The sequence below is a fragment of the Empidonax traillii genome, unplaced genomic scaffold (assembly GCF_003031625.1).
Source record: "Empidonax traillii isolate 1590-97213 ecotype Southwest subspecies unplaced genomic scaffold, ASM303162v1 scaffold1417:size190790, whole genome shotgun sequence".
NCBI lineage: Eukaryota > Metazoa > Chordata > Aves > Passeriformes > Tyrannidae > Empidonax > Empidonax traillii.
In genome coordinates, this window is record NW_020956610.1 from 146,222 (window position 1) to 171,096 (window position 24,875).

General features: G+C 49.2%; 1 protein-coding gene across 1 annotated transcript in view; it reads left to right on the plus strand.

Moving 5' to 3' along the window:
• Positions 1-24,875, plus strand: part of ELL (elongation factor for RNA polymerase II) — a 49,271-nt gene that overhangs the window by 23,112 nt on the left and 1,284 nt on the right. The window contains exons 2-11 of the mRNA XM_027907202.1: positions 755-802; positions 5,024-5,145; positions 5,509-5,672; positions 8,720-8,973; positions 12,043-12,167; positions 15,169-15,265; positions 18,093-18,597; positions 21,110-21,176; positions 23,515-23,686; positions 24,548-24,592. Of these exons, the coding sequence (XP_027763003.1) occupies positions 755-802; positions 5,024-5,145; positions 5,509-5,672; positions 8,720-8,973; positions 12,043-12,167; positions 15,169-15,265; positions 18,093-18,597; positions 21,110-21,176; positions 23,515-23,686; positions 24,548-24,592 (1,599 nt within the window). The remainder of the gene's footprint in view (positions 1-754; positions 803-5,023; positions 5,146-5,508; positions 5,673-8,719; positions 8,974-12,042; positions 12,168-15,168; positions 15,266-18,092; positions 18,598-21,109; positions 21,177-23,514; positions 23,687-24,547; positions 24,593-24,875) is intronic.

The window sequence follows — 24,875 nt, forward strand, 5'->3', positions numbered from 1 at the left end:
TCACGGCCCCAATTCTGCCGAAATTGGAAGAAATCAAAACTCAGCCTGGCTGGAATTGGGGTTCTGTTATTTCTTTCCCTGCAGTTAAACCCTCAGGTGAGGGCTGGAGTTCCGAAAGCCTTCGTGATTTCTGAAATCACAGCAAGGCAAAAAGGCTGAAATTGGGCGGGTTTGAGCAGATTTAAGGGGGGTTTTGGAGCTCACAGGAATATGACTTTTTAAATGTAAGCCAAGAAATCTGGAGGAAGAGGCTGATTGTTGAAACAGGCAGCGCAACAACAGGGTTTTGCAGCGGAGCTCCAGTTTGCTTTTCCAAGCGTTCCCTTGGAAAAAATTTGCTTTGCGTCTCCTCGGGCCCGAGATCTGTAATAAATTTTCCCTTCAAGTGTCCATTTGTTTTAAACTCAAAACTTTATATAAAAACAGCAGAGAGGCTGGGCTGAGCTGTTCTGTGCCCGAAATGTGGCGTAGGGAGGGATGAAGTGTCACCTCTGAGCTGTTCTCCTGAACCAAAGGTCACCTTAGTTTTTATCCCTTTATAAATCGCTGTCTCAGGAGTTTTTTTTGTGTTTTCCTGCTCGGAATTCTCTGTATTTCCTTGAACCTTTTGCCTTTAAAAACGATATAAAGTAAAAAAAAAAAAAATACAGGTGAAAAAAAATCAAGCTGAGCTTGGTGAGCGTTGGAGCTTTAATCTCTCCCAAGGTGTAATTTTTGGTTTTCCATTTGTTGTTTGTTTTTTTTCTTTTTGTAGGATGCTGTGACATCAAAACCAGTCATCCAGTTCCAAGGAAGCCAAGGGGTAAGTTTGTGCCTGGATTGCCTTGCAAAGTTATGAACTCAGCCGTGAGCAGCTTCTCATTTTTATTCTTTTTATTTTCACACTAGAACTTTCAGAAAGGCTTGAATTAGGTAGACACGAAATGCAGCACATTGTCCTGGCCCACAGAGTACTTTGTGACATTATTCTCCTTAATAGCACACAGAAAATACAGCAGGAAAGACATGATTGTTATTGTAAGTTAAGAAGAAAAATACAGAGCTCCTTGCCCTGGGAAATACAGAAAGGAGCAATTTCCAGTTTTGTTTTGGTTTTTTTGTTGTTGTTGTTTGTTTTGTTTTTTTTTTAAATAACTTTGTTTAGAATCAAACTTCCCCGAAAGCTGAGATCAAAATCCGGCAAAATCAAAAGCCGAGCGGAGGGAAAAAAACTTCCAAGGGGCGTGTGGATTTGCCTTTATTAGATGAGAAACAGCTTTGCATGTAATCAGGAATAAAAGACTGGGAATGCTTTCCCTTGGGAGAGAGCACCTCGTGAGGATCTACCCCTGACTTTTCCTGCGAAGCTGCTCAAGTTTTGGTTTCTTATCGTAGCGAGGGATTATTTTCAAATGACGCGTCGTATTTTCAGGTTATAAAAATCGATTATTTATTGCAGTTAATTGTATCAAGAGCCCTTAACTTCCAGAGAGGGTTGTTTGTTTTTTTTTTTTTGGTGGGAGAGCTGCCGGTTACCTGTGCGTGTGAGCCCCTGGAAAAGGGGGCAGGAGGAGGATGTGGAGCCTCAGCTCGTTAATTAATCGCACCCCACCAGTAAAGGCCGAAGGTAGAGCTGTGAAGGAAGAGGGATCCAGCTCCAGGGGAGCAGGGAGAAAGAGCTCTTTGTCCCTTCAGGATTGTTTTTCCTGGGGGCATGACAAGGAGCTGGCAGCTGGGGAACCATCTGCTTTTTAAGGGCAGGGCTCTGAGGATTCTCCTGCTTGAAAATGCTTTCGAGGGATCCTCCATCAGCTGGACCCCGGAGAGAATTCCAGGAATTTCACAAGCTCTCAGATCCAGATGATGACATTTAAAACACAGTTTGTTTAGCTGCTTATATATTTTTTTTTTTTAATCAATGGCCTTCCTATTTTGCTTCCCAAAAAACTTGGCTCTGGGGTGGCTTTTTGTACGTGGCACGGCTGTCGGTGGGATTGCAAAGCAGTGGTGTGAGGGTTTAATAAGTGGGAATTTTCTGTGCAAATATCCCTCTGACAAGAAGGGAAAGCTTTACTTGATGATTAGGGGAGGCAGGACATAAAATAAGAATGTTGCAGTGATATATATATATATATTTTATATATATAGGAATGTGCTGCTTCTTTAATTCTCCAGGAACCTTTAAATTACTTTTTACCTATTCCAGTGTCAGGGATACTTTCAGTTTCCAATAGACAAAAACAACAAAAGAAAAGGCAACTTTCATGTTTGATTCACTAATTAACCAGGGAAGGGAATTGTTGGGAATAAAACGCCCAATCAGGAAGGTGTTTTAGAAAAGGGGGGGTTTGGGTTCCAGCCCAAAATAAAACAGCTGTTCCAGTGGCAAGGCACAAAAAAACCCTCCTGCCTGGACCCTGGTCTGGATGGAATCTCTCAGGAGTTTGTAAAAACCTGGGATACATTTCTCTACAGCAGTGCTGGTCTCGTTAATGGCTTTTGCAGTGCAATATTCCTTGGAATAATCACAATTTACAAGCCGTAGTAACCAGCTTGTAACGAGCAGAGCGTTCCTCTGCTTTGAGGTGCTAAAGTGGGACATGCCTGAAGAACAGCACCTGGTTGTTAGTTTTTCATCACAAAGTGACTTTTTTGGACGTTTTTTTTTAAGGTTTTGTGCCCATTTTGCTCTTTTCAACGTGCACCTAAATTAGAATTTAAGAGCCCGAGTACCCCAACGTTACAAGTGGTGATAGTTATGCACAACTGTACAAGGAAGGCTGAAAAAAAGGCATTCAAAATCAGAGCTTAGGTTGGGTGAAATTTGCAGGTGCTTGGGGTGGGGAGAGAAGGGAAAGAACTGAACTGGGAGTGGGGGGATAAAAAAAAACCCCTTCACGTTCCAAAAACACGTGTGTTCAGGGAGCTTTTTAACGTGACTGTTGGGGGGGAAAATGCCATTGCTTTTTGAAAATCCAATATATTCCCCCATTTCTGGGCATGAAGCTGTGCTGGTGTTAATAAGGGGAGGTGAAAAACCTCCGTTCAGAGCGGGCTGTGCCCAGATGAATGTTACTTGAAAGAGGGGAAACAGAAGTCACATCTGCACCCGGGCTATTTTTAAGTGTCTCTGGTTACTGGTGCAATGCTCGGCACCAAAATTAGGGGCTCCCCTCGAAGCTGATTCGGTGGCTTGAGAAACCTTCTGGTTTTTTCAGCTAAAAATAATTCCTAGATAACGGCCGGGTTTCGCACACCGCGCTCTTCAGTCCTAACCTGACTCTGCCTTCCTGCCTCGTTTTACATCCTCAGAAAAAGCTGCAAGAACTCCACAAAAAAAAAAAAAAAAAAAAAAAAAGCCAAAATTTGGGGCTGCTGGAGCAACTGGTTTCCCCACGCTCCCCCCAATGGTAAATCAGGAGAGAGGAGAAAGTTCTGTGGTGTGTGAATGAATACACGGTTTGGTTGCTTTCCTGTTTTCCTTCCCGGGGGCAATCCCGTTAGCTTTTGTGCCGTCAGGGGGATTTTTTTGAAGCAGCGGTGCGAGTTGGAACGATGAAGGTTTTAAAAAAGAGTGGGAATTTTCTGTGCAGATATCCCCCTCTCCCAAGGAAGAAAAGCTTTTCTTTTACAAACTGAAGTTGTTGGCAGCACAGCTCGATCCCCCGACCGGCGGCTCGGGAAGGGGAACGACCCCCTTGAATTTACCTTTTCCCACCGAGCTGATCTGCAAAAATACCCCCAATCTGCTGGTTACAGGACTCTGGTCTTGTAAAACCAGAAGGGAATTTTATTTCCCCTGCCCTGGGTGGGGGCAGAGGGCGCAGGGCCAGATTAAAAGGGCTCGAGGCTGGCAAGGGGAGATAACGGGGCTCCTCGGGGAGGGCCCAGCAGCGCCCACATCCCCACCAAATCTGCCCCCAGGTATCCTGGGGGATAACTCATCCCCAAGGCTCGAGCCTGGCTTTCTGGGCTTGCCTTTGGAAGAAGGGAGCTCTGTTTGAGGGCGGGGAGGGCGCTGCAGGGGCTCAGCTCCAGAGCTCCTCGCTGCCTTCTGGCAGCAGCCCTGCGGTTTGTTGAAGCAGAGGGGCACAGATGCTCTGGGTCGCTTCCCAGCCTGCTGGAGACATCTGAGGTCGAAAGGAAACCACCCAAAACCCCCTCCTGTCCCGGCAGCAATCCTTTCCTGGGCACAGTCAGGCGTGGATGCCACGGGCTGGTTTTGCTGGGAGTGTGTATTTTCTGCATAGATGTGGCAATCCGGGTAAATATAAATCCGTGCGGTCGGGTGCAGCCAAAAATAGGTTTGCAACTGATGTTCCTTCTGTCTGGTTTTTCTGGGAGCCATCTTAATTATCAAATATTGATGTGATAGTAGAGCTCAGGCGCTGGCATTTACGTTGGATCTCCAGTGCAGAGTGGGGGAGAGAGTTTTCCCTTTTGAAAAATGAATGGCTTGGGGTGAGGGGGGGTGGGGGGAGAAGAAAAAACAATGCAGGATGGCTGTGGAGTTGTCTGAGGAGCACAGTTAATGCTTGATTAAATATTTAATTTAGCAGCAGCGTCACACTCTACTGTGAGCCATGAAATCTCGTTATGGAATTATAATATCTTAAAAAAGAAGAAGGGTGCTACCTAGTGACCTGGCTGGTGCTATGTTTAGTGCTGGCTCGCTAATTCGAAAGAAACAAGCCCTGAGTGTTTTAAATTGAATATAAACAGTGTGTTTTGAGCCTGAATCGATAGAACTGGGTCAGATTCCTGGAGCAAGGTTATTGTGGGCTCTGTTGGAGAGGCGGCGAGTCCCCTCCTCGCATCTCTGTGCTGTCTCTGGTGCCCTTTCCCTCGTGTCCACACACAGCGGGATAACCTGAATTCTCCTTGTAGCCTCTCGCTCTTCTCGCCCTCCTGTGCAGAAATCCAGGTGCTTTTCCTGCAGTGGGTTGCAAAACGCCTGAAAAGCAGCGTGGCTGCGGGAGAACCGGGTTCTGTGCCAGCCTGGGGGCACCCAAGTGCTGATGGTTTCCTCCCCTCTCCCCAACAGCACATCGCGATTCCAAGGCCCGACCGACCGACGGAAGTGAGGACCTTCACGTTTTACCTTTCAAATATCGGCAAGGACAGCCCCCAGGGGAGCTTTGACTGCATCCAGCAGTATGTATCCAGGTGAGTGGTACCTCCAAAAAAAACAAAAACCCAAAAAAAAAACCAACAAGCCCCAACCCAGCCTTTTTCTTTCTTTTTAACCTGTCTTCTCTAGCATCTTTTCCCTGACAAACCTCAACAAAGCTTAATTCATGTCCCTCGATTTTAGAGCCCTTCTCATCCGTTTGAGTGTGGTTTTGGGAAGCAGCTGAGTTCCCTCCTGACCTCTGAAAGAATTTGAGTTCCCTCTCAGCTCCTCTGTGTCCCCCCACTAATATTTAACTGGCACAGCCCCCGTTGTCCCCCGGTGTCATTTGCAGCATCAGGAGTATCTTCTCCACGGCTTTTCTTTTTTTTTTTTTTTTTTTTTTTTTTTTTGTGCAGCAATGGCAACATCCACCTGGATTGCCTTGGGAGCATACAGGACAAAATCACTGTGTGTGCTACTGATGATTCCTACCAGAAGGCGAGGCAGAGCATGGCACAGGCCGAGGAGGAGACGCGCAGCCGGAGCGCCATCGTCATCAAACCTGGGGGGAGATACGTAGGTAAGCCCCCTCTCCGTTTTTTGGGGGTCTTCTTCAGGTTCTAGAGTCATTGCTGACGTTGTTTGCTTGCCCATGGCAGTGTCTGGTGGTTCCTTGTGGGTGTCTGGTTTAAATGCTGCTCTCCTTGCGTCGCGTCGCCTTCACGGTTCCATCACCATCCCAGGGCTCTGCTGTGGCTGCCCCATCCCTGGAAGTGTCCAAGGCCAGGTTGGATGGGACTCAGAGCAGCCTGGTCTTGGTGGGAGGCGTCCCTGCCCATGGCAGGAGGTGGAAATGGGTGATCTTTAAGGTCCCTCCCAAACCAAACCCTTCTGGGACTCTGCCGGGGTTGTGTGTGTGCAGTGACATCCCTGGCTGGCTGCAGGTCACGTCTGTCACGCTGGGAGCACCCTGCTGATCCATCACAGTGCCTGTGCCCATGGCCAGCTCAGCTAAAAACGTGCCACCACCACCGTGTCACACACAGCTGGTGTGTGCCTGCTCCAGACCAGGACACGCCGCAGGTTGTGTTAATGAGCAGAGAGACTAAAGCAGCCTGAGCAGACCACCTCGCTGTGACAACAGAAGGAAAACCTTAGGAGAGGAAGTAAAACTGTGGCAAATATCACAAGGAGCCCGCAGAGACCCAGCTCTAGGCTCGGGGCCCTGCTTAACTTGGGGTCACAAACTCAGGGCGCAAACACGAAGCAGAAAGCGGGGTTTCAGTATTTGTCCTTTTCGAGGCGGCTGTTTTTTTCCTGCAGCCCATGTGATCTGTAGGCAGTCACTGCTCAGAGGACCTGTGACGAGAAGGGTGAGTTGCAAAATGTAGAGCTGACCCTGACTCAACTGGCAAAGTGCTCAAAGCTGAGAAACGAGATAATAATCAGGAAGGAAATGCATTGATTTCCTGTAGACTAGAAGATTATTTTGTTTAGCTCCTCTTTGAGAACATTACAGTAAGTGCATGAAGTTGAGGCTCGTGAGGGAGAAGGCTCTGAAAAGGCAAATTGCTTCCCGGGGAGACGGGAGCAGAACTTCTTGATTTAAAAATACTCCTGCTAAAACCCTTTACTGCCCCGAAAATGGAGCTGTGGGGAAGCAGTGGCTGCTCCTAGATAAGATGTCAGCGTTGAAGACGGGAGGGGAGCGCTCTGGTCCAAGAAGGAAGAGCCTGGAAGGACAGTCCTGGTGTGGGATCTGCACATTTCCCGGTGTGCCAGCACCATCAGCTGATTCCCATTCCCGGCAGGCCGGGCTGGAGGGACAGCGCTGGCTCTCACATTTCCATGAGAACACGGAGCTCAGCACTTCAGCGGCAGTGGAGTCATTCCAGGCAGCTCAGATGTGGAAAAATTTATAGGAAATGTTGAAACTGGAGAGCAGCAGAACTCACAGATGTGAACTGGCACTTGGATAAATGCATGTGTAAATAGATGCCTGCAGGTAAAACCCTGCAGGGGATGTGTGTGCTTGTACCCACACCAAACGTGTGTGTGCATCCATATCCATGCACCTGCATAAATATTTTAAAATCCTTTGTGTTCTGGCTTAACTCAGTTGTTTTTTTTTTTGGTTTTTTTTCCTTTCTTTCTTTTCCTATCACTGCACATTTTGGCTCCAGCCTCAAGTGGAAACCCTCCCAGTGTGTGTGTTTTTTTTTTTTTTTAATGCTCATGACCTGGCAGGAGTTGAGGCAGCTCTAGAAAGCTGACGAATCCTCTCTTGTCCCAATCGCTGGGAACGAAAATCCAGTTGACCTCTGGATTTTTGGGGGTGGTTTTTAAAGGTGTGAATTGCTGTTCTTGCCTCTCACCTCTCCTGACAAGAGATTTGGGTCCTGCTTGCTCGGAGCAACTGCCGGTGTGTGTAATAAAAAAAAAAGCCAGGAAATGGGGCCTGGGTTACGCAATCCCAGCTCAGTAAAACAAACAGTGCAGACAATCCCCAGTATCTTCAGAGATGACTCAGTTGGAAAACTGTCGCTTCCTAGCAGTGGAGAAGTGCCATCCTGGAATAAACCCCCTGAAACGCTTGCAAGTAAATGCTGGGTGGTTGTTTGTCCTGGCAGAAGGTCACTTTCTCTCCAGCCCCGAGTGATTTATTGATTGTGCCTCCACGGCCTTCAGGACCTTGGAACCCTGCTCGTTTTCCTCCCAGCTTTGCCTCGCTTTGCCTTTGGTAGCAGGAACCTGGCTGTGGGACCCTCTGCTGTGCTCACAACAGCCCGGTTCTTTTGCTGTGGGGCTGGTGCGAGGGTCTGTTTTTTTGGTGGGAATGGGGATGGGGTAAATGAATTCTTGGATCGTGCTGTCAGCAGCCAGGAAGCACGCCGAGGGAGCTGAGGTGCGCTTTTGAGGCAGCTTTTATGTTCTCACTTCTCTGAAAGCTCAACTGGAGGGGTTGAAGCAGCTCTTAGTCCAGGGTGGAAGGGGTTATTCTATGAGCACAGGCAGCACCCTGATGAATAGGCTGATGGCCCAGTGTCAGCCCCATTCATGGGGCCGTGTTTGGAGGGGGAAGGGAGGTGGACCCAGCCCCATAAAGTTCCTATTGTTCTAAAAGCAGAAACATCTGCTGGAGGAGCGTTTTTGCTGAGCTCAGCAGCGGGGAGCCGCTCGTTGACCAGTTCTGGTCTTTCCACCCCGTATTTCCACTCTTCTACATAAAAATGCAGAATTTTCTTCTCGTAGGGGAGGGGAGAATAGTTTGGGGGGGGGGGAATAGTTAGATTAACCATGGGGGATACGTGCACTTGGGATAAATGAAAAGCTGGCAAACAAAGGGAGCTTTATGTAAGCTGGTGGCCAATAATGCTCAGGTTTCCAGAGCTTGGTGTTGCTGTTTACTTGTTACGAGCTTGTCATGAACCATAAAACTCATGGGGATGCTCGTTCCGTGCCGGAGCAGAAGGGGGTGTGTGCTGGTTGTGGTTTTTTTTTTGTCCTTCCTTGTCATCTTGTGGCACTTCAGAGGGGGCATGATGAACTCTCTCACGCGTGTTTTGACAGCCCCACTGGCCTTTTGCAAGGTGACTGCTGCAGTTCACTATTCTCATCTCATTTTAGGCAAAAAGGTTCAGGTGCGTAAACCTGCACCAGGAGCTTCCGATGCTGTTCCCTCCAGGAAGCGCCCAACGCCAGTCAACCTTGCCAGTGCAATAAAGAGAGGCAATAGTGCCATTTCTCAGAGACCCTTCAAAGATAGGGTTGTGCACTTACTGGCACTAAAGCCTTATAAGAAACCTGAACTTATTCTCAGATTGCAGAAGGATGGACTTTCTCAGCAGGACAAGGATTTGCTGGATAACCTTCTGCAACAGGTTTGTACTCTCTGGCGGAGGCGACGAGTTTTAGGTAAAGGGAAATGTCTTCTCAGAACCCTCCCCGGGTCAGTCTTAACCTGTTATCTCCAAACTGCAGCTGAGTGTGTCTAAAGGCCGTGGGTGACACAGTTCCCAGCTCCTGGTGCTGTCGCAGAGATAGCAGGAGCCTCCCGTGGCTACGCCTCGGGTTAGGGGGGTTTTGCAACCGAGCTGGATGATTTTGGCTCACCAGATCAGAACACTTTTGCTTGGTCGTGGGGGAGGATTGTCTGACAGAGGATCTCCAACTTACTTGCTTTGCTGTAACCTGTCAATGTCTGTATTTTTATTCTCATGGACGTAGAGGAGCAACGCTCTATGTTGGGACGTGGTTTTCTGTGTGAGGGGAAAAAGATGTCCCCTCTTTTTTTCTTTTTTTTTTTTTTTTTTTTTCTTATTGCTCTGAGCCTTTCCTGCTTGGAAGTGCCACTGGTTAGGTGTGAAGATCATGCACATTATTGGTATGTCAAGTGTGAAAGCCGTCTCCAAGCTGAATCAGTTCCTAACACTTGGAGTCACGTTGAAGGTGCCATTTTAGGCCTTGCAGTCAATCCCTTTATTGCTTTCTTAAACACAGCGTGGCTATTTATTTAAGTGCTGCAGCTGCCCTCTTCTGTATTGGAACATATCCTGGAAAATATTCTGTATTTTACTCCTTTCCAGAGCTGAAAACACCGAGGCAGGACTTGGTTTGCCCGGGGCAGGTCACATTAAAACCGGAGCCCCAGCCGGCACAACTCGCTCCTTTCCCTTATAAGATGTTAACCCTGCAAGCCTTCGTTTTTTATTTTTTTCTAGCAGTGCTGGGTATTCTTTGGAGCACCTTTTGAGAAAGGTTTCAGACTAGGAACTGTGTTTCTGATGATCCCTTTGGAGCGATGCTCCCCCCGAAGCCCCGGCAGGGAAGCGGCGCGTGCGGCCGCGGCCACGGGGCCCCTGATTGGCCTAAATGCTGATTTGGCTGGAAACGCGTTGCTCGTAAAGTTAATCCCTCTCAGCCCTCCCAGGGCTCCCTCCCATCCACCAGCAGACACAGATAAGCTAAAAATTACAGGCTGTGTTAAAGCTGCACGTCTAAATCCGTGGAGGTGTGGGGTTTTATTGTGCTCTCTTGCATCTCTCGCAGGACTCCGTGTTCCTGACGGCCTTTTTGCCTCGTTTTGCAAGGTTTCTATTTTTGGGAGGGCTGGGGTGGAGCTTCCAGAGTCCCACACAAGAGCAAAACAAGGAGGTAGCAGCTCTCAAGCTCCGTGGAGAGAAAAAAAAAAAATCCAAGTTGTTCTTCCCGGGGCTCCAGAAACAGGCAGGAACCGGAGAAATTCTGGGAGAGTTCTTGAAAAAGAACCCGGCTTTGCTTTTGTCTCTTGGGTGTGTGTTTACAGGGACACCTCAGTGTAAAACACAGCTCAAATTCTTCTTGTGTTTTGGCTCAGGATTTTGGAAAGCTGACAGAACTGAGAGGAAAAACAAAGTGTTGGTCGTGTAAACCGATAACTGGGCTTTCTATTTTGCTCTTATCAGGAGAGTTTGCTGTGTTACTTGTGCAGCTCTTTTGCCTTGAAATGCCTCGATTTTTAATATTTTTTTAATATTTGGTCATAGTCTCCCCAAAGCAAAAGCAGAGGAATTAGCAGCATCTTCAGTGAATTCAAGACTTCCCCCTCCTTCTCTTGTTTTTGAGGCGTTTTCCTACTGCGTGGATAATAAAAATCCCTGAGCACAACCATCTCCTGAATGGAGGGAGCCCTGGAGGACAGTAATCCCAGAACAGAGGCACAGTTATCTCCATGGACTGAATAAAAACATCTCCCATCTTCGAGGGTGTAACAGCCCCTCCACAGCTGAGGGGGGCTCAGGCCGGGAATCTTGGCCAGTGGATCAGCCCGGCAGTGGGCAGAGCCTTGGGCACCTGGGCCTCTTGTGTCCCCCTTCAAAAACACATTTAAGGCTTTATTTTCTTCTTAAACTTGCAGTGCTCTGCAAGCACAGGCTGCCCAGAGAAGCTGTGGCTGCCCCATCCCTGCGTCTGAGGCCAGGTTGGAGCAACCCAGGCTCGTGGAAGGTGTCCCTGCCCATGGAATGAGATGAGCCTAAAGTTCCTTTCCAACCCAAAACCATTCCATGACTCTCTGAATCACCTGAGGGAGGTTCACTGTCAGGGAAAGCCTGATTTGGGGCTCTTTGCTTGGTGCCAACGCTGGATTTTTCAGATATGCAACCAGCAGCAGCAGCAAGAAGTTAAATTTTCAGTCAGGCCGTGGAAAGACTGACCCAAGTGGGATAACTCTGAACAAGTTGTTTTCCATCCTGATCCGATCCTGCCCGTTCCAGCAGTGTTTCCTATCCATGCAGGGCTTTGTGGGGAGAAGCTCCACAGGGGTAGGACTGGATGAGACGTCAGGCAGCGTGTGCTGAGCTCCCCATGGCGCCCGGGCTGCAAACCACACCTTCTGTTCGTGCCCCCCAAAGTACCCTTGGGAAGGTTCTCCCTGGGAAATCCAGTGGATCTGCATTCTCCTCACTGCTCCCCGAGAAAAGCAGCTCTCTGTCAACTCTTTCCCTGGCTGGTTTAGCGAGGAAACGTCTCCTGGCAATTGTTAACTAAATTACGGCCACAGGAGTTCCTCTCTGGGCCATAAACTGCCCCGTTTTGGCCGTGGCACAGGTGTGATAAGAGAACTGCCTGTTCCCATTAGGGTTTATTTCCAGGTATTTCCATAAACTGATGTTGTGCTGGTCCAGGCTACCCAACCTGAATGATCTCTTTAGATATGACTTATTTCCCACTTAAACTGGATGTGCTTTAGGAACTCATTACGAATTATTGCAGTGGCAGGGCAGAAGGGAAGGCACAGCTTGATTAAATAATCTTAATGATTAGGAAATGAAACATCGAAGCCCTTGTTCTCTGACACTACTAACTGCTCAGTCTGCTCAGATTTTGCCTTCGTCTTAGCTCTTGTTTGTCAGAACAAGTGAGAAAATTGAAACCCTGATGGTGTTTTTTACGGATCACTTCTATTTCAGGTGGCAAATTTGAGTGCCAAGGACAGCACTTTCACACTGAAGGATTGTGTATACAAAGAAGTGCAGAAGGACTGGCCTGGCTACTCAGAAGGAGATCAGCAGTTGCTGAAGAGGATCCTGGTTAGGTAATTATCCCATATTCTCCCTAATTTCACCTGGAGCTTGGAAATCAAAGTAACAGAGGGGTGAAAGTTGAGTGTCTGACTCGTTTTAACATCAGGCAGATGGAGCAGGAGCTGACTAAAGTTGAATATCCAAGTGGATCCACTCTTCAGGTGGTCCTGGGTTGCCTTTAAACCATTCTCCTAAAAGCTTGAGGAAAACCTGGATAGGGAGGAGCAGAGCTGGCAGAATGAAGTGTGTCCAGCTCCACTCTGCACTGGAAGTCTCCTTCCCTTTTCCCACATCTCCTTGCACGTGTCTTCCTGTGTTTAAAAGCAAAGGAGAAGTTGTTTCCAGGCAGCCACATCCCTGAGGCTCAGATCTGACTGGAGTTAAGGGATGCATGGAAAAGCAGAGGCAGTTCCCTAGGGATAAACCCCCTAAAATACGTGCTGGATGTCCTGCTGCTGATCCTCTGCGTCCAAGGGATCCCTGTTCCCTCCTGAAAACAGCCCCTTAACACAGCCACTTGATCCTTAGTTGCTGAAGGTGTTTTTCCTCTACAGATATTTTTTTTTTTTCTTTAAGTGAAGCCTCCAAGCTTGGGAGGCAGCAGGGAGAGAGCCCAGATCTCCCAGGTTTCTCCAGGAGAATTCTTTCCCTGAGTGTTTGTATTTCCCTCTCTGGGTTTTCAATGCCTTTGTAGTGCAGACAGAGCTTTTACTTGTGCCTTATTTTATTGCACTTTTGGTTGAGATGAAGCGAAAAAAACAAACACAGCTCTGTCTGAGCAGTTCCCATGATTTAAAAGCGCAGTTGACTTGGAGATGAAACTTCACTAAACCAACAGAAAGTTGCACTCCAAGTGCTTCTGGTGTGCTGAAGGAAAATCAAACTCCTTTAAATGGCCTCGATGTTAAATTATAATTAAAAGGAGAGCCATAACTGCCATGCAATCTTTATGGCTTTCAAACAACCCAGTGAATTTCTCCCTGTAGAAAGCCATGTTTACTGCCTTTTTATTTTTTTTTTTTCTGGGATTGTGGCGTTCAGTTAGGAGGAGGTCTAAAAATAGACCTTGGAAAGGATGTATTCAACTGTACAAACAAAGCCCCGCTCAGCCAATGCAGGTAATGAGGCTCCAAAATGGAAAAAAAAAAAAAAACCAAACATGTAGGGGTTTGAAGACACAAGAAAAACAGCCACAAAAAGGGCACAGGCGGCAGCAGACGTTGGATTTACGTCGCCCTCGTTGCCTGGAGCCAACCAATTGTTCCGTGTCCTCCTGGTTTTTCAGGGCCAGTGGCCACTGGATGGTTCAGCAGCCGCAGTGATTGGCACATCTGCACATGGTGGAGCTGGAGCTAACCCTGCTGGTTGGGGTTTTTCCTCCTGTTTGTGTTTTCCATCCTTCTTGTTGATGGAAAACGAGACCCTGAGCCACCTGAGGTAGGGAAGGTGTCCCTGCCCATGGCACTGGATGGTCCATTGCAGGATTCCATGAAACCTTCAGCTGTCAGAGCTGCTTAAGCCCACAAGTTGACAATGAGAAGGTCACTCAGGCTGATGACCCAGCCCCCAAAAAAGCCACTTTCCCCCGGGGTGTTTCTGCAACTTCACCATCCCCGAGTACTTTCCTTGAGCTGCTGAGATTGTCCTAAAGAAAATTAAACAAAGCCGGGGCTGGCTGTGACTAAATGATGTGTAAATGTTGCTGCAATACAACCCGAGGTTCAGGCTCAGGTTAAAAGCAAAATCTTGTCAAGTCATGGGCGTTATCTGTGAAATAATCTCCCTGATGTTTGAAAAATACAGGCTTTAATGCTGACTGTAGTTTTCTGGTGGAAGAATTTAGACCTCGGTTATTTAGGCTCCACAGCTGGTGACAAACTGACTGCAGAGCTACTTTATTAAAAACCTTTAACCCTGAATTTTTTTTTCCTCCAGTTTTTTTGTTTGTTTTTTTTTTTTCAGCTACAACCTGATGCAACAGTAGTTTTGTTTTGTTTTGTTTTTTTTTTCTGGGTGATTAATACAGGCACAGTCTGGGCAAAGCTGGTGGGCTGGGAAAATACTCCCAAGATCTGGGGAGGAGCAGAGACCAGGCCTGAAGGGGAATTAAGGCACTTAAGTGATTGTAATTGTATTTTTGGTTTTTTGCTACAAGAGGTTTCTCTTATTTGTCGAACACCACAAATACAGCCCAGAGTAGCTTTGTTTTTGCATGATGCAACTTAAAAGTGTTATTGTGAAGCCCTAAATGAAAATCCTAGTGGACCAATAATACCTCAACAGTTCCTGTTATAATCCTGTTTTTCCTGGACCCAGAGGGGCTCGCTGCTGAAAAGGACTGCTGTTCCCATAAAATGTTGTTTTAATGATGCTGATGAGTGGGAGAACTTACTCCTTAACATCTAACCTTGAGTTTCAGCCCCTTCTCAGTGAGCTTTGCTTTCTGAGTTGTCTCCTGAAGTCACTTTTAACTGGGTAAAGCAAAAACTCAGCAGAAATTTGTTAAATTAACTTACTGAGCTGTATTTCAAACAGAGGAATAATGTGTTATATCCTTTACACTTTAAAATTCAGTGCCAGTTTTGCTAATCTCCACGTGGATCACGTTCCCGAGGCTGCCATTAATTTGTTGTAATTTCTTTACATCACGAGTTCAAGAGGGAAGAGGTAAAAATGCTGGGAAATCCGTTCCATCCTCGGTAGGGAAACCTCTCCTGCGTCCCAGAGCTCAGCCTCGCCTCTTCCTTGGCAGTGCTACTCCCTCCATTCCCAGAGAATCACAGAATGGGAAAGAAAGCAGGAAAGAGAGGAGGAATTGCCACTTGTCCCTGATGTTTCCCTGTAGCAGTTTCTCCTCCCTGGATTTTGTCCGGGCTCAGAGCTGCGAGCTCTCGCAGCATCTCATCCCGAGCCCCAAAAAAGACTCCTTCCTCCACAGGGAGACCCGAAATGCCACCCCTTGCCTCGCCAGGGCGCGGGATTTGACCACCCCCCACCCTCTTTGTTTTGCAGGAAGCTCTGCCAGCCCCAGAACAGCAGCGGTTTTCAAGGAGAAGCCCCTTCCCTGAGCCCTCCCAAGGACACGGTGAACTCCAGCTCTCCCCCTCAGGTGGGTGATCCCAAGGTGGAGGGCCCAGCCCTGGTTATCCAGCTGCTCCTGAGGGATTTGGCTGCTGGAGGTGTGTCCAGGCGGAGCTGTGGCCTGTCTGCACCCCGTAATCACCTGCTGGCGGGTCGGGAGGTCGCTGGGGTTTTATCCCTGTTTTATTAAGTTGGAGCCTGATTCCGGCTTCCCTCAGCATCTGTTTCTCCTCTGGCAAGGGCCTGTGGGGAGAATCCCTTACAGGCTCGGTTTTAAGGGCTGAATTCTTTTGCCGGTGCCCACATCCCTCTCCGAGTTCCTGGGAGAAGGAGCTCGTGTTTTCCTCATCACTAATAATTGAGTGGAACGAAGCCATTAATAAGCAGCTCCCCAGAGCGCTCGAGTTATTAAAATCTTTGACCTTCTGCAGCCCAATTGCTGTGGCAGATGCAGGGGCAGGTCGGGCTGCTCTTGGAGGGGAGATGCCAGTGCGTGTGGAGCTGTGAAAAAACCAAGTTTTTTCCATGAGAAGAAACACCATCCCCTCCCTCAAAGGAGCTCTGCTTGGTGGGTGTGTGTGTGTGTCAGGCAGAGTCTGTCCCCACTTTTCCCACTGTCCTCTCAGCACAGGCGTTTCTCACGTTGTGAAACTGCCTCCTTCCCTTCCCCACCGTGGGGTCAGCCCAGACAAGTTGAGTATTTATTCTTCTCCTGCCAATGGAATGTGTAATTCCTACTTGTCTGGACAGACGCACTGAGGATTAGTGGCAAAGAATATTAGCAGGTAAAGAAATTATGTGCTTTCTGGCAGTAAGAGGGAGGCAATTCTCTGTTGAGAACAAGGACTGTGTAACTCGTTTGCCAGGTAGCTAATTCCAAATCCTCTCCTGCTCTGCTGTGGGCATGTTCCCGGGGAATAAAGATCACCTTCAAGTTAGCTTGGAAACACGCAGTGCTGTTAACAGGCCGGGCTTGTGTGATTTTTAAGTGATCCTGGGGGAAAAAAAAAATAAGGTTGAAAAATCATCTTGCTTCAGGCTGAAAGACTCCGAGGTCTGCAGGGGGTGGTTTTTTGGGTCTTTGGAGTTTGAAACTTGGGAGGATTGGCCGATTGGTTTGGATTTAGAAAAGTTTCTGTTCAGAAAGGGATGGCTGCTAATGGGTGCAGCGCCAGCAGGGGACTGGGATTTGGTAGTGTGGAATGCAGAACATTTTGGGAAAGTTCAGCTGCGGAATGAGGGTGTTTAAAAGGAACAAAAGGCTTGGCCTGGTAATTGTGAGGCAGCCTGGCTGAGCAGGAGTGGGATGCACGTACACCTCCCAACCAGGGAGGTGAAGCTGGTGTCTGTTGGGTAAAATAGGGCAGTTTGGTGGGGTTTTTGGTGAGCTGTTCTGAGAGCTGCAGTCACAGGTGGCCCCTCCTCTGGGAGATGGACACTGCGTGTTCTGGGAAGTGATGTTGCAAAGCCGGTTGGACGTGCTGGCCTTGCCCCTGGAGCTCAGTGGCACAACCAGCAGCAGCTCCTCTTCCTAATCACCCTGACAGGTGGGAAGGATCCCTGGCACGGAGCAGAGTCCTGGAGACCCCTGAGTTAGCAAAGAGGAGTAACAACCAGGGGGGAGAAGGAAGTGAATCCAGGGGCTCCTCGAGCCATCACCTCTGTGGTGGAGCAGCATTTCCATCTGCAAACACCTCACGGCCCTGCCTGAGACAGAAGGAAAACAGCGAATTATCCAAAAGAAATACCCAGAACTGTCGCTTGTTTTCCTCTGGGCACTAAACAATCCTTGCTCAGAGTTCCTGCAGCCCTGGAGCTGCCAGGTGGGCACAAACCGAGGGCCGGCCGAGGTGATTTTGGCTGGCACACGCTGGGCTGAGCCCGACAGCTGTGGTTCTGGCTCTGGGTTCTGCTGCCTGATGGATGGGTTCTTCCATGGAGCAGCTTTTCCAGGCTGGAGAGCTGCCTCCAGGGCGGTGTGGGCACGTGGAGCTGCTCCAGACAAACCCTGCCTGTGACAGCCCCGCTGACGGGCACAGCTGGGAACAGCTTCCCTCTCTGCCCTTGTTCAGAAAAGGGTCACTCGGGTCACGTTGGCCCCTGTGACGTGGCTTTTGAAGTGCTGCAAATGTCCCCTTTTTGCCTGAAGTTCTGAGAACTGAGCAGTTGGCGCTTTCCTCAGCTCTTCCGGGCAATGCCTGGCTCTTGAGAAGAGGAAGGAGTGGGTTGCAGGTGACCACAGAGCTGGGGAGGGGGAGGGGGGGGGAAGAAAATGCAGAACTGGTAAATCCCCCTCCCTGCTCCGCAGCCCTGAGCACGTTTTCCCTTTGCAGGGGATTTGGGGTGCTCTGAGTGTTGTGCCTGTGACCAGGACAGATGTTTTTATCATGGAATCCCGGACTGGTTTGGGTTGGGAGGGACCTTGAAGCTCATTCACTGCCACCCCCTGCCATGGGCAGGGACACCTTCCACTAGTCCAGGTTGCTCCAACCTGGCCTTGGACGCTTCCAGGGATGTTTCCAACCTCTGCTAATTGGCTGGGACAGGGGGAGGCTGCAGGGGTTTGAATTCCAAAGGGCTGGATTTGAAACAGGCTGCAGTGAGAGCAGCCTGGGTGGTGTGGATAGTGTGGGAGATCAGGGATTCCTGATGGGATGGTGGGATCCTCTAAGCTCTCCCACCAAGCTGTAGGCTCTGCAAGGCTGTCAGGAAGCAGCTGGGGGATGGATCAGCTGCTTTTCCCCGGGAACACTCCCTTCTTCCCTGTCTCGCACCCCCACCTAGTGGCAACCCTCGAGCCCTCTTCCTCATTCGCTTTTTTTTTTTTTTTTTTTTTTCCCCTTTTCCCTCCTCAGAAACGATCCCAGCCTCTGGAGTTCATCGACCCCCTGGCCAACAAAAAGCCCAGGATCTCGCACCTGGCTCACAGGACCCAGCCCACCTTCAACGGGAAGCTGAGCTCCTCATCCAACGGGAAGGACATCCCCCCTGCCCCCCCCGCCCCGCCGCCGGCGCTGCCGGAGTCGGGAAGCTCCAGCTCCAACCTCCCGGCCCTGGAGCTGCCCAGGCCTCACGACCCCCTCTCGGACGTGAGCAACGACCCCGCTCACAACGGCAGAGACTGTGAGAGCAGCGAGCCCACGGACAGGCTGAGCCACCCCCCGCCCACAGACTGTCCCCAGACCAGCAAACACAACTGCGGCTCCTACGTCAAATCCAAGAAAAAATCCAAAAAGCACAAAGACAAGGAGAAGGAGAGGAAGGAGAAGAAGGGCGAGGAGAAGTGCAAAGAGGAGAAGCAGAACTGTGAAGTAATAAAAAACGCTGACTTAGGTAGTGTTCCCCAGGAGCAGGTCACAGGTAAGGATGGGCTGAGAGGTAATTTCGGTGTTGGCTGGGTGTGGATCCCGCTCCGGATCCTTTGAGGACGGAGGGAGCACGTCCTGTCCGCTCCCAGAGACCGCGGGGAACGGAATGCCAGCGCTGTCCTGCCTCCCAAATCACCAAATGGCCTTCCTCTCCAAAGAGGATATCAGGTTTTTCCTGTTTAACCTTTCGTGCTGTTTGGAGCTGCCTCAGAGCGTGTCATGTTGCTCCTGGTTAAATTAAAAGCCGGGATAATATTGTGGGGATGAAAGGCAGGGAGCGAGACCTGGGAAGAGCAGCTCCTCACGGCGCTTGTGGTGACTGTTGTTTGGTTTTTTGGGTTTTTTTTAAATGAAAAGTTAGTCACAAAAGCTTTTAGTATTGGATACAAATGGAAGAGATAGATAAATCTGGTGATAAATGCCTGTTCAAGCAGTATCCAACCAGCTCTTCCAGCCTGGAAGAGCTTCCTCGTGTCCCACTTGGACTCTGAATTTATTTATTCAAGGGCTGACACAACAGTGAATCTCATACAAAAACCATTTTCCCATAAACCACTGTTTCAGAGTCAGTTCTCTGAGCTCTTAGAAGCCAGAGCAGAGAATAACTCTTGGCTAATCCCATCCACTCCCTTTCCTGCTGCTTCCATGCTCTCTGCTGTTTGTTCCAGCTCCCCAGAGCACTGGGACTTCCCCTGCAGCCTCTGGGAGTATCTTTGAAATTTCTTTTTGAATCCATCTCGTTTTCCTTTGCGCTGCTGCTGCTTTCCACGTCCCTCTTCGTGCCTGGCGCGTGAAAATCATCCAGAAAAGGACAGTATCTTGAAATGGGGACTAATTTGTTGGATTCCTGGAAAGGGAGCCATTCCCAGGGCCCCGAGGCTGAGCTGGTATCAGCTCTCACCTTCTCCACAGTATTTGTAGCACCTACAAAAGCATTTTGGTGTCTCAGCAGTGATTTTGAGGACGGTCCATGGGTTGTGTGGCACTGCAGGATCAGCTTTTTAGATAATTCTTCTACTTTAACCTTCTCTGGTGTCAATCCCAGTTTTTTCTGGGAGTGTTGGTTTTCTTCCCTGTTGTTTTCTCTCTTAATTTTTTTTTTTTGCCCAAATCCCCCAAATCCTGAAGTTGCTGAGCCTTCCCCACCTTCTCTGCTTGGCCTCACAGCTTAGTGATTGGATTTCTGTTAATTAGTTGGGTCTTGTTCCTGCTGCTGTTTAAGAGGCAGCGAATCCCGAGCTGGACTGGGAGCAGTCACAAACAGGATGTGGTCAGTCCTGCTTGGATCCTGGACATCCAGAACTGGGAGCTTTTCCTTCTGTGCCTTTGTGCCCCGTCCTGCTCCTTCCCCACTTCCCCCTCCCCACCCCGAGAGCTGAAGGGAAATTGTTTGATGGAATCACAGAAGGTTTGGGTTGGGAGGGGCCTCGAAGCTCATCTCCCACTAGGAGTGGAAGTTTCTCCCGGGACCTCTGGGGTCCTCTCAGCGTCAGTAGGTGGCACTCACAGGCAGAACAAACCTCCCTGTCTCCCTTTTCTCCTCCTCGGTCCTTGAGCCTTCCTTAGACCACATCCTGTGCCTTCCATGCCCTGGGCAGGAAAGGAGGGAAACCCGGGATTGTCTGCAGCGGGAATTTGAGACTGGGGTGTGTTTTATAAACCCTGGGTTGGTGCCATTCTCTCATTCTGCCCAGGAAAGCTTTTCTGCAGAAATTCGGGGGTAAAAAACCATTTTTAAAAAAGATCTGATGGGGTTGTTGCTGACTCAGCTGATGTGCAGCTGACTCTGCTGAGGACCTTGGGAGCATAACCCACAGTTTGTGAGAAATACCCCCTTTCCAAACCTGCATCCACTTGCTTTCTTCCTCCAGATTCCCCCTGCAGTGCTTGTTCTCCCCTGAGGATGGGTCTGGTTTAGGCTCCCTCCCAGTCCTGATCCCCCTGAGGTCTTTGCTTGCATCACTGGAGCTCCTGAACGTTCTTAGCTGAGCCTTTCTTGATGCTGAATCCACCTCCTGGAGCTGGGAGCGCTTGGATTTGTGTGAGGACAGAGCTGCATTCCCTGCAAACCTGGGAATACCAGGAGTCTGCAGCTGGAATATTCACCTGGGAATGTGTATGAAGTGTGGAAGGGGGAGAAAAAGAACGTTCACCTTGCTCAGCTCTGTCCTCTGGACCAGAACGTGTTTTTCCCATTCCCAGCGGTGCTATCAGTGTTATCCCACTCCAGGCACTGTTTATACACCAATTAAATCCAGATTATTTTTTTTTTTCCTGCACTGGCTGATGTTGGTGCTGTTCTGCTGACAGACAAATAGTAGAGGAGCCTTGAACTTTTGGCCACCTTGTTGTGGCTCTTCTGTCTCCTGCCAGTTCCAAGCAAAACAGAAATCCTTTAGAATTCCATAAACCCTGTATTGCAGACAAGTTCGTGAGTTTGAAGCTGAATTGCAAAGAGCTTTGAAGTTTTAAGAACATCTGTAAACAAGCCTTTATTTTTTCAGGTTTAAATGGAACATGCAATAATTCTAGTGTACCAACATCAACTTCAGAAATGCCAGATTATTTATTGTAAGTATTTTTTATCAGTTGCTTCATCACTCTGGGATTGTGTTTCAGGCTAAAAAATCACAATGCACTGGGGATTTCTGTTGGGCTTTTATGTCATTTGATAGAACTTTGGAAGGTGGGTTTAAAAAAAAAAAAAGTAAATCCAGCTTTGCAGAGTTTCTGAGACTTAACTTGGTATCAGATCAGTTCTTTGCCTCCCTGTGGAGTGTTCAGGTTTATCTCCTGTAAACCGATGGTTGAAGTAGTTCAAGAAACATTTTATGCCTTGGAGGGGCTTGAAAGGATTAAACATCTCCATGTTACAGCTGGGAAATTGGAGAGGAAATAATCTGCTTTAATGTTATGGAAGACAAGGCAAGGAAGGATTTGGGGAGGTTTGCTAATTCTTCCCCTCTCCAGAGCCAAGATCATCTGCATAAACCAGTGAAATATTCTTTGAGGGGAGGTTATAACCCCCGGGTTGGGGATGTGAGTTGTTTCACCTCTTGACTCTTTAATCAGATCCCCTCGAGGTTAATGAAACAATCTGTGAGAAATAAATTCCACTCCAAAAAAAAAAAAAAAAAAAATCCCCCGTGCACAAAGCCCAGGATCTGCATAAACCCCAAACCTGTTCCAGGCAAAGCTTTGGGATGGGGGGAGGGACATTCCCTGTGCCCGGGGTTTGATTCCATCACCACTGGAGGGAAGGGATGGAGCAGCAAGAGGAGGGAGTCCCTGCAGCTGCCTGGAGGAGTGAAAGGCTTCTCGTGTGGTTGCTGGTTTTCTGGGCTCTGTGAACCCCAAACAGCCCCCTCAGGGCGACACTTTTAGGGCCATTCAGAGGAATTTGGGTGGCTGGGGGAGGGGGTGGGGGGTTCTTTCCCAGATGTGCCGGTCCCTCCTACAGAGGAGTATCACAGCTCCTTGGTCCCTCTCCACAGCATCAGTGGGAGGTTTCTGAGCTCTGTGGTCTCACCTTCTGGTGGGATCCAATTGTTTTGATGGCCCGATCCCTAAATTACAGGAGCTGTCTCACATTTTAAGAGCTGTTTTAATCGTGAAGGTGAATGTTCTGTGCTGGTAGAGGACTTGCCTCCTGTCCTGTGTTGATGCTCCTTTATCCCAGCTTGCAGCAAGGAGTCAGTACTTGAAGGCTAAAGCACTTAAAAAGTGCTTAAAAAGTTAAAAGAGTGAAAATTTCCCCCCTAATTTGAGGCCTGAATTACCTTCTTAAGCGTTCAAGGAGCGAGCTGGGGGAGGCAAACTCATCCCAAAAGATGAGCTTTACCTTCGGAGAGGGCCGTAAATGTCAGGTTTAATGGCTTTTTTTTGTTGAGCTGAATCACCTCCAAAGGGCCCCAGGGGCACATCTGCTCAGCCCGAGCTCGTGTGTGTGTGTGTGTTTGTGTGCCGTGCCCTGCAGAAGGTGCTGGAAATGAAGTCCAGCTCCTCACCGTGGCTTCTGCTCGTGTGCTCTTGCCACATAATCGCCCCGAGAGCGTTTTGCAACGATGGCTCAATGCTTTTTTGTGTTCCCCTTAAAGGCTTAGCGCTGGGAAGCAGCGTATTCCTGCTGTTCCAATGCCTGGCACAGACGCAGAACTCCATGTTCTGCGGGACAGCAGGAGTTAGAAAAGCTGTAGCAGCGCTATCGGAGCGTCTTCCTCCACCCACAGCTGCTCCCAGGCTTTTTGTGTACCTGCATATTCCACGCTATCTGGCAGAGAGATTAGGAGGGTTTGGGAGCAAACAGTGTTTTGTTTCGCAGGGAGGTCAAGGCAGCAATCCCCACGGTTACCTCCCGAATTCGCTGCTGTGGTGCAAAATCAGGAGGAGAGGAAACAGCACAGGGGAGCAGGGGTTTAGATTGGGTAGGAGGGAAAATTCCTTCACTGGAACAGGGAATCACCATCCCTGGGGGGAATCGAGACACTTGGGAAGGTGGTTTAGTGGTGGGCTTGGCAGTGCTGGGGGAGTGGTTGGATTTGATCTTGGAGGGCTTTTCCAACCTTAATCCCAGAAATCCCAGACCGGTTCAGGGTGGGAAGGGACCTTAAAACTCATCCCATTCCACCCCCTGCCACGGGCAGGGCCACCTTCCCCTATCCCAGGTTGCTCCAAGCACCATCCAGCCTGACCTGGAGCACATCCAGGGCAGGGGCAGCCACATCTTCTCTGGGAAAACCATTCCAGAGCCTCCCCACCCTCACAGTCCAACGACTCCTTCCCAGTATCCCACCCAAACCATCCCCTGATTCTAAACCGTCCACAACTCGGTTTCCAATCAGCCAGAGGGAACCCTCCCTTAACCCCAATTCCCCCAAACCCTTTTCTTTCCCCCCCTCCCCCCCTGCAGAAAATACGCAGCCATTTCCTCCTCGGAGCAGCGTCAGAGCTACAAGAACGACTTCAACGCGGAATACAACGAGTACAGGGACTTGCACGCCCGGATAGAGCGGATAACCCGGCGCTTCACGCAGCTGGACGCCAAGCTCAAGCAGCTTTTGCAGGGCTCTGAAGAGTACAAGGTACAAACAGGCAGAAATAAGCTTTTAAAACACCCCCCCCTTGTTCCTGCCCCTGTCTTTTTGGTGCCTGAATTCCACTCGGGACCCGGTGGAGAACGTGCACGCAGCTGACAGCTTTTGGGGTCTAAGCCCTTCTCCCAGCTCTGTGCTGCTCCCTTTCCAGGCTGGAGCCACATCATGGGACTTGTTGACAAGGAAAGGCCTCAGTGAGACAATTGGCGTCCTCGGCCAAAAAGCTGCTGGAAGCTATTAGTGTATCCCAGCCAGAAAAACTCAGATTTGCACATGTGGGAGCGTATCGGGGCTGCGAGGGGAGTTAGCACGGGGTCATCTGCTCCTCTGGAATCTTTGATCTTCGCAGTGCACCGTTATTGGACTTGTCAGGGTGATTTTTAAGGAGTTTCAGCTATTCATTAGCTTGAAAAAAGTGAGCCTCGTGGAGTACAATAAACGGGTTTTTACAGAGCACCTATTGTGCTGAAGCTTCCCCTCAGACATCCCTCCCTCCCCTCTCCTTGCAGAATTCGAGGATCCCTCGCTGGGTTGGTGTTATATTTGGGGGGGGGGGGGGGGAGAACAATCAGTTGGAGCTTTGGAAATGTCAGATTTGAGGTGCCTGTTACAGGTAGCTCTCGTAGCTGGGGAGTGGGGCCTGATCCTCCCGGTGCTTTGGGGTCAGCTCCAGTACGTCCATGGAATCAGGGGCTGGTTGCAACCATCAGATCTCCCCCGAGGAAGTCGTGGAGGGAGCAGGTTCTGGTTGGAACTCAGAGCCACCAGTAAATATTTCCTGCTGCAAGAGGTGGCAGAACTGAAAATAATAAACCTATTTTTCTTTTTCTTTTTTTTTTTTTGTTTTAGACCATCCATGATCAAATTTTACAGGAATATCGGAAAATTAAAAAGGTAAGCGAACGCACTTGGCCACAAAAGGCTTTTGGGTGGTGCCCCTGGTGTGACTGAAAGAGATGGGCCCTTGCCAAGTGCAAACCCGGGCTCTGAGGCATTCCAGCAGATCTTTGTTCAGCTCCAGCCTGGCCAGAAAGCAGCTCAGGAAGGGTTTGAGGGGGGAGCTGGATCCCGGGGAGCGTTCAGCCGTGGCCGTGGCACAATGGCTGGGTGAAATCAGGGCCTTTATCTCTCCAGGGAAAGAACAGTTTGTGTTTCAGATGCACAGGCTGAGGGATAA